This window comes from Columba livia, chromosome 29, assembly GCF_036013475.1.
Source record: "Columba livia isolate bColLiv1 breed racing homer chromosome 29, bColLiv1.pat.W.v2, whole genome shotgun sequence".
Lineage (NCBI taxonomy): Eukaryota > Metazoa > Chordata > Aves > Columbiformes > Columbidae > Columba > Columba livia.
In genome coordinates this window covers 952,461-961,550 of record NC_088630.1, presented here as the reverse complement: position 1 = coordinate 961,550, position 9,090 = coordinate 952,461, and the positions used below count along the sequence as shown (strand labels likewise).

Here is a 9,090-nt window from a genome sequence, read left to right as displayed (position 1 = left end):
CGCTGGTGTGACAAGGACCCACTTTGGCGGTCGCAGAAAACCTTTAATGCCACCAAACCCTGCAAATCCTCTTGGAAACATTCTCGCCCCCACAATGCTTAAATTACATAAAGGTCTCTTACCTTCCGCACGAATAATAACGATAATAATAACCATCATAAGAAACCAGGTTCAACACAAACGAAAACAGAAGCTAGAAAAGATTTTCAAAGGCAGCAACAGCAACAGAAGGCAACAAAATCCGCCCCAAATTAGATCTGACCATTTGGAAACACTGCGAACACCACGAAATGCCTTTTAAAAAGGAACAAAAAAATCGGGGAAAGCCCAATTTTCTCCACGCACCCATTTTGCATTTACCATCCGAAGCAAAAGGAGACTTTATCTGTATTTATTTCCGTATTTATTTCCGCCCCAGTTACGAATCCAACCCGATATCACCCTCCTGTCGGGTTCACTCCCACCAAAACCCCTCTTGGCGTGGACGCTGGAGGTTCTTTGTGCAGATAAGTTTGCGGGGGTTTTGCTAACCTTGACTTTGCCTTTATTTTGATGTGTGTGTGTAATTGTAACTCAAGTGTCAGATAATATCAGTTCCCTTTGGATACAGAATAGGGGGGGAAGAGAAAAATAATAATAAAGAATAAGTGTTTGCTTTTTAAAGGCCAATTTTTGGCGTGTTTCTTTGGGTTTTTAAGGCGGGGGGAAGAACGCCAAGGGACAGGTTTTGCTGGTGCTTATGTGCGGGGAGGGGGGTCCACACATATCCTACATGCGTTCAGCCCTATATGCACATACACCGCCATACAGCCCGGCCATCCTGCTGCTACAGCACTAATTATAGCTCAGACCCGGATATTTTAATCCACATTGCACACCACGCAATCCCCCCGCATAAGACACGAATCATGTTTTCTCGCAACTTTGTTCGGGCAATTCAACCCATCCCTTCCCATCCACCTCACTTATTGACCCCCAAGAAGCCTCTGAATGCACCCAGCTGCAAATGAAGACAGAAACAAACCCGACTATTCCCATCCACAGAGATTTCCAGCCATATGCAATCTCGACAATGACAATAAAATGCGCTCAATGGCAGGCTCTTTGCAGACAACCCCAAACTTGAAACATCTGCTCAACACACAGAAACATTTTCTGCCTTCACAAACAAGACCTCAATCCGCCAGGATAAAAAAGAAAGCAAAGCAAAGCAGCTTTTTCCTCTCCCAACGAGATTCCAAGCCATGAAATGAGCCCCAGTGCGCAACTCCAGCCTGAGATGTTTGGAACTGCAAATTAGACCCTACGCAGCTCAATTCTTAGATATATATTTTGAACGCACTTGAACACCGAGCAAAACCAAAGGAGGCAATTCCGCCCCGCACACGGAAATAAAGCATAGAAAGCCATCTGAAAGTGGGGGGGGGGGGGGAATAATCAGGGTTCGTGTGTCTTAAAAAGCACGATCCCCACCTAGAACCCCCCCCAACAAGCAAACAAACCTCAAGTGTCTGCGATTTCAGAGCAAAAGCGCCTCATATTTTCACATTCTGATGGCAAGGACCATTTTTTGCTTTACAAAGTACATGCACAGCAAATTTTCTCCATATAAACAGGGCGAGGGCGACTTCTGCTCTTTTTTTCTCAGCTCTAATATATATATATATTTAAAGAAAATTAAAAAGACAAAAATTAATAAAAGCACACAAAACACAAGAGACATCAACCTTTCTAGGAAGAATATCCCCCCCAAAGCCAGCAACAATACAATTCTTGTGCCAATTTCTGGAGGAGAAGTTGGCAGAACAGAGAGCACATTCCTGCATATTCGCATTGCTCTTATTAGCTACGGCTGATTACTAATTGCCGAAATTAGCTACTGGTAATGAACGGTTCCCTTACCTTTCGCTTCATTGTCAGAGTTATCAGTGCTGGTGTCAGTGCTTTTGCTCGGGTCTTTCTCTGCTTCCGAAGGGCTAGGTTTGGGTGCTGGGGCGCTCTTTTCGGTTTTAATTTCGTTGCTGGCCGTGTTCTGGATCTGCTCTGCTTTTGTGTTTTCGGGGAAATTCACTTTCGCCAGCGGGGGAGGCGGAGGAGGTGGTGGAGGAGGTGGTGGTGCTGGTTCCAGATGCTCATTCCTTGGGTTCAGGCTCGCCCTGGCTTCAAAACTTGCCTCAAACTCATTTGGATTGTTGCAATTTGACGTCTTCTCCATGGAGGGGTAACCTTGGCTTGCTCGGTAGTAGCTGGGAACGGGGACTTCATGGTCATTTAGGCAAGACTCAGGCATTTGGTTGGGGTAGAGGGTTGGCTCTGTGGCATTTTTGGCTCTTTTATCAGCGTTATACATACAGCAAACATTTTCTTCCTTGACATTGGTTGGGAAGGAGCAGGATGGGAGCTGTCTTGCAACAGGTTGCTCGATCCTGTACGCATTTTTGGGGTCACACCAAGTGTCTAGCTGCGAAAGGTAAGATGGATAGGTGCTGAGAGCTAAAGTAGAGCTATTCACCTCGTCCCTTTTGGAAAGAGACGGGATAATTCCACAGTTCCTCATGACTCCGCAGCTGAAATCGCTCCCAGGCTGCATGTACATCCCTTGGCTGGAGGAATAATTCTCCCCTCTACAGGTACCGGCCAACGAGTCCATCAAAAACGAGTTAGAAGTCACATTGTTGGGACATGACATTTTCAGAGAGGCTTTTTAAGGAGGAATAGTCCAGCCAGGGGCTGACATCTTTTTTTTAGGGGGGAAAAAAAAAATATCAAGCACCATAATTATCCACGCATCGCTCTTCCCCCCCCCACCCCCCCCCGCCCTTTCCCAGCCCCCCCCACGTGATGCCCAGGCCAATGAGGATTGAAAATGGCCTTGATGATTCAGACGGGGGCGACGTCACGGGGGTCAAGTTGGCGGGACCGGGAACGGCACCGTGGAGCAACAGCGACATCTGGCAGCACCGGGCCGGGACCTTCACGTTGAACAAAGGCAACCCCCCCCCCACCCCCCCAATCCCGGACCCCCGCCCGTTTGTTTACCAACGGAGCCACGCGTGGAAATAAAAAAAAAGGGGGGGGGGGGTGTGAAGGACAAGCGGGCGACAAAAATATTTTAAAAATAGAGATTTTCGAAATTATTAAAATTTGGGGTAAAATTTAAATTTAACTATTAAATTTAAAAATAATATAAATTTCCCCCTTTTTCACCCTCTTGCCTCCTCGCAATTTTTTTGCCACCCCAAAAGCGACTGAGATCCTTAATTGTTGCCCCCCCTTCGCCTTGTCCTTCCCCCGCCCGGCTGCGCTTTCCTCCCCCTCCCCAGCACAGCTCTGGGTTCCTCCGCTGCTGCGCTGCTGCTTCTTGGTGTTATTTTGATGCTTCTTACCATTATTTGGGGCTTTTGGGGGGGGCTGGATGGGGTTTGGGGTGCGGAGGGGGATGCACTCGGCGCCGCTTTGGTTTTGCTGCTTTGGGAGAGAAAATAGGGGCAAATTGGGGAATAATTCAGAGAGTCTTCAGCCAGGCGGTTCCCCAAACCCCGAACCTACTTAGAGCAGGTTGGATATTTCTCAAGCGTTTATTTCTAATGAAGAAAAAGACGGTGAAAATCCAGCTTGGCTTTATTTTCCTTTTATTTGGGTATTTTAATGTCTTTTAGCCTTTTCTCCCGCAGCAAAGCAGCTTCGCCTCCCCTGTCTCTGCGCACACAGCTTTTTCTAATTATCCAATTTCATTCCCCAACTGTCTTAAGTTTCTGGGTTAAAATGGCATGTGTGGTATTGTGCTGGGGGGGTGGGGGGAAATCCTCGTGGAGAGGGGAAAAAAGAGGTGGAATTTGGGGCAAAAAGAGCGACTTTCAGCTGGTGAACTGCGAGAGTTGCGATGGCGTGGTGGGTTTCTTCCCCTCCTGTCTGTCTGTCTGTCTCTCTGCTCCCTCTTCGGAAAATACTGAGTGTGGGGGGAATCATCCAACCTGGGGCTCCCTAAATATAACGCAGAAAGGTTTGCAAGCTGAAACTTTCCCGATTTACTGGGTTTTAGTTGATTTATTCGTCTATTCCTGGGGTGATTCCACCAGGAAAGTTACTTTTCTCCCCAATAAACCCTCTCGCCGCTTCTCTGGCGCAATTCGCTGCGATGGCAGCTCAAGTTGTTGTTTTCTTTTCCATTTTAAATGTTTGGTGGCTTAAACAAGACGGAATTTAAAGCCCCGTGTTTATCGAGCCCACCCCCTGAACTTTATTAGCTTGATTATTTTATAAATCGTGCAGTAATTAAGCTCTATAGTAGGGTTTGTTCCATCATTTCCCCCGCGTGTTGCAAGGCTGTGGGTGAACTCGGGTTTTAGGTGAAGCGGCGGCTTAGGGCAATGGGGAATAAATAAATGAAAAGGGAGATAGCCCGGAATTTCAAGATCATTACGATTAGAAAGAGGCGGGTTCAGAGTCACTTTCAAGGGAAACAAAAAGAAAACGGTACCTTTCATTTAAGGAAAAAAAAAAGAAAGTGAGCGAAATCGGGTTAAAAAAGCCGCACATAGGAGCGGAAAAAGTGGAACTTGACCGTTTGGGGTAATTTGTAACGGTTTAGAGCAAAGTCCTGCTTAAATATTCTCACGTCTGCAAACCTGTTTTCCCAAAGATTTGCCAAAGCTGGGCTGTAAAATCCCCCTCGATTCGCTTTCAAGAGCCTTCGCGGGTCTTCTTGCCGCATCAAGTGGGATGAGTTTCAATATCTTAGGCCGAAAACGCCTAAAAAGCGCATAAATCCTATTTCGTGAGGTCCTGCCCCAGCACAGCAAAAGCTTGCGGAGCCTTCAGACGCCATTTGGTTCCCCTGGAAAGCTATTTGCGACTTTATTGCCTCTATTTGTGTTATCTGCATAGGTCTTTTTAAACCGGTTTGATAGAAATCGTTCCGTTTTATGATATGCAACGAAAATTCCACATCATATTTATAAGCAAAGAATAAAACTTTAGTGTGGGAGCCAATATTTTCTCATTTATAGGTGATGAAATTAAAGACCAACGCAATTTTGTATTATATTGCTTTTTCACCCCCCCCGGTTTGATTCTTCCCCCCCCCCTTTTCTACCTTATTTTTGCAGCTGATGTGGCGACCCAATAATTTATGCCGCTCAAACAGTTACACATGTGCCTTTTTGGGGGACACCAAAATATGACCTTATAGTTTCCTGCATTGTCTGCCTAAAGACTAAATATGTTTTCCTGATCTTTTTGTTTTCCCGCCATGTATTCTGGAGCGTTTTTGTCCAAGAAGATACGAAGGATTTGCACGGAGCACATTAAACCTGCCATTAAATGATTCCGATTTGGCTTCTTCGCAGAACCAGGCGCTTCGCAAGAGTCAAAAATCCCCATCCAGGTTCCTGGAAAGAGGAAAATACGATGCTGGAAACCTCATATTTTATGAATGTGTAAACGTTGTGAGTATAAACTCAAGATTTACACCGTTCGCAGGCGTTTTGCTCGCCAGGTTTTGCCAGCACAAGGTGGGGATGCGAAGGTTCGGAGAGTTTCGAGGCTGCTTGGTGAGTCGCTGAGCAGCATCTTCGCGAGCAAAAGGGGCCGAGGAAATCTCAGATCAGATTGTTCATAATAATATGACCCGGATCAATCTCGGCACTTCACTGCGATGAGGTTTTTGGCCGTGGGAATGGGAGAGTTTGCGTTAGGAAGCAGCACGGAGGCGTCTCCAGGAGACCGAATATTGTTTAAAGTTACAAATAATTAGAAGTATGATAAACATGGGTCATTAATGGAAAGAGAAATAAAATTCATCAGCCTAAGTGGAACCCCCGTTGGGAAAAATGCTTGACGCTAATTACAGAAAATAAATACGAACAAATGCTATTAAAACTTAAAAGGAGAGAGTCTACCCGTGGTAAGGACTTTAATAACCTACTTTGAATTTTACACACTTGTAGGGGAACCAGAGACACGTAACCGCTGCGTGTTCGGCCGCTGCCGCCCCCACGCCTCCAACCCGGCCTTTTTTGGGCCGTTTCAGGGGGTTTGGGGGCTTTTTACCCCTTTCAAGGCACACACGAAAAGTGGGGTTTGCCCTCATTTCGCAGGCTCTGATCCCTCGAGGGGGGGGACGCTCGGCGTTGTCCCCGCGTCCTCCCATTGTCCCCAGCGCCACAGCCAAAACAATCGCCCTAAAACCTCCCCAAATCCGTGCTCAGGATGGGGGGGGGGGGGGGAAAGATGCCCCAAACCCCCTTTTTTCCCTACGCATCACCCCGAGGAGTATATAAATGTCTCCAATTTGGAAGACAAAGCATCTCTCAGGCTTCCCCGGAATACTTTACCTGTCCCCTTTTCAATCTAATTATTTAACCGTGAGTTATGTGGAGAAAGCGCTTCTTATGCCCATTGTATTTTTCACCAAGTTTTGTTACGTTTTTATGGCAAACATTCATTTTCGCTTCGAGGAAGTATTTGGTAGCAGCACTTTAATGATTACCTTAAATTTGTATTTCTGCCCGGTATTATGCCCCGTGTTGTAGCGGAAATAATTCTGATTTATGACAAAGTACACTGGAGTACAATAACAGCGATGCAAAAATAAAACCCACGCCTTTTATATGTTGGCTTAGAAACTGTAAACTATCACCACAAGAAATCTATCAAACTTTACAATCCCTCTTACCCCGCTTCCTTCTTTCTGAGTAACTTAAGTCAAAGAATTATGGAATGATATTATGTTCCTTGAGGTGGTATTGAAAACCATGGTCGGGCTTTTCTACCCCCAACATAGCGCCCATGGGCTGGATGGAGTTTGGACCCGTTTTCCTTCCCCTTTGATCACCAAGGTGAAATTTGGGAGATATAATTCATATATAAGCAAGAGCGGGCGGAGTGACGGAGCACAACGATGTGACACGCGGGTTTTGGAGGAGTTTATTCGGTGTTGAAATGTTTCCTTTAATTTTCCAACCGCGTTAACAAACTTTAATATTCCCCCTTTTCTCCCCCCATTATAACAAAAATATGGCAGAGGTGGGGAAATCCGGGTGGGAGCTCTGGAAATGCGGATTATTGCACGTTTGGAAAATTAGAAGTGGTTTTGCTTGGATTTTTGGGGGGAGAAGCTGCGGGTTTGAAGCTGCGAAATAACCGAGCGGTTGATGGGAATGTGGATTTTGGAGGGTCCCTTTTATAAAGCTTTAATCAAACCCAACCAAACCAATATAAAAGTTCGGTTGAAAGAGGCGAAGAGTAACGATGAAAGGTAACAATTGAGCACAATGAAGGACGTGCTAAAATCTGCGTCTGCCCCGCAAGTTAAGAGCAAACCTCAAAGAATTGCTATTTTTCACTTATGATGATGGGGAAATGATTCCTTTCAAACTTGGTGCAAACGCTGATCGTTTACCAGGCGCCTTTTAAGCGGCGACGGGGGCGCGTTGAGCGCCCCAAATAAACGTTATTCTTGCAATTAGAATGAAGACAGAATTTGGAGAGGACCGGCCATTAACACTCGCGGTTCTGCTTGAGAAATAAGAGATTTGGAGGTTGGGGGGGTATCTCAATAAATACCAATTTCACCCCTATAGCATTGAAATAAGCTGGAGACAGTGGCCCTAAAACCTGACCTTTATGTTTTGCTCTATTTGCCTAAATTCGAGCGTCTCCCCCTCCCAAACACAACCAGAGGTGGAGAGCACTGAGAAACGTATGTACGTGGAGAACATTTTCTTTCAAAACCACCGTATTTCTCCTTTTCAAAGATATCTATTTGAATACGTTTTCCCACACCTACAGGGCTGAGCGCGGGAGTGACCCTCGAGGATCTCCCGCTTGCTTAATCTTGGCTTTGGGCTGGTTTAACCGTCATTTGTACAGTCACATACGGTTTATATCAAGCACATCTTTAAAGCAGAAGCCTGCAGATTCGCTTAAGCGAGTATCGCTTAATTCAAAGAAAGGAATTAGGCCGCTTTTTAACAATTAAAACGAATTTACTTCGCTACTTGTAGCACATAAACAATCGCGACGTTTACATTCGCTCTTCCCCCTCCTTTCCTTTTTGCTTGTATCCTATATATTTATTTTTCCAGAATGAATAAAGCTCTTTTATGGGCTCCATCAGCAATCTGCTCCAGCCTAAATCCTCCACTCCAGATTAAAAAAAGAAAGCAAAGCAGCCTTATGAGGTTGCAAACCGCATTCTGGTGGTTTCATGTTGTAATTTAGGAGTTATCAAAAGCAGAGGGACGTGCTCCCATCTCACATGTGCTGCGCATCCCGCAGCCCCAGCTTCAACCAGGCCTCAACCGGCCGCCATTTTGGGGCAAAATCATCGAAGTCATACTTTCCATACATTCCTGAGCTTCCCTCTCCCCCCCTTTATTTGGGGGGGTTATCTATATATTTATTTATGGGGGACTATTTTTGAGGGTCTATTTATTTGTTGATACCATTTTATTTGGGGGGGTGTCTATTTTTTAGTCTCTGTTTTTTAGTCTCTATTTTTTAGTCTCTATTCATCTTTTAGTCTCTATTCATTTTTTAGTCTCTATCCATCTTTTAGTCTCTATCCATCTTTTAGGCTCTACCCAACTTTTAGGCTCTATCCATTTTTTAGGCTCTATCCATCTTTTAGTCTCTATCCATCTTTTAGGCTCTATCCATTTTTTAGTCTCTATCCATCTTTTAGGCCATATGTATCTTTTAGGTTCTATTTATTTGGGGCGTCTATTTATTGTGGGGAGGGTTGTCTATTTATTTTGGGCGTCTATTTATTTGGGGGGGGGGGTGTCTATTTATTTTGGGCGTCTATTTATTTTGGGTGTCTATTTTTGCGGGCCTATTGATTTTTAGCCGGCTATTTCTATTCGGGGCTGGGAGTGTTCAAACTATAGGGCGAGTTGCCAAACGCTTTGCCTAAAATGCACAATTCCTTCCCCGAAGTTGTATCCCCCTCCTCCCTTCAGCCCCCTCCTTTTTTTTTTTTTTTTTAATCTTCAAATTTACATTTCTTTTAATTTTGCCCGTGGCTTTTCAATATTTCAGCAGCAAATTCGCCGCCGGTCCCCCTTCGGTTTTAGGAAAACCAATTTA

At 45.1% G+C, this 9,090-nt stretch overlaps 1 protein-coding gene across 1 annotated transcript in view; it reads right to left on the bottom strand.

Moving 5' to 3' along the window:
• The window catches only part of HOXC10 (homeobox C10), a 4,715-nt gene extending 1,941 nt beyond the window's left edge, over positions 1-2,774 (bottom strand). The window contains exon 1 of the mRNA XM_005514731.3: positions 1,903-2,774. Coding sequence (XP_005514788.1) covers positions 1,903-2,689 — 787 coding nt within the window. The 5' untranslated portion in view covers positions 2,690-2,774. The remainder of the gene's footprint in view (positions 1-1,902) is intronic.
• Positions 2,775-9,090: the final 6,316 nt, after the last annotated feature.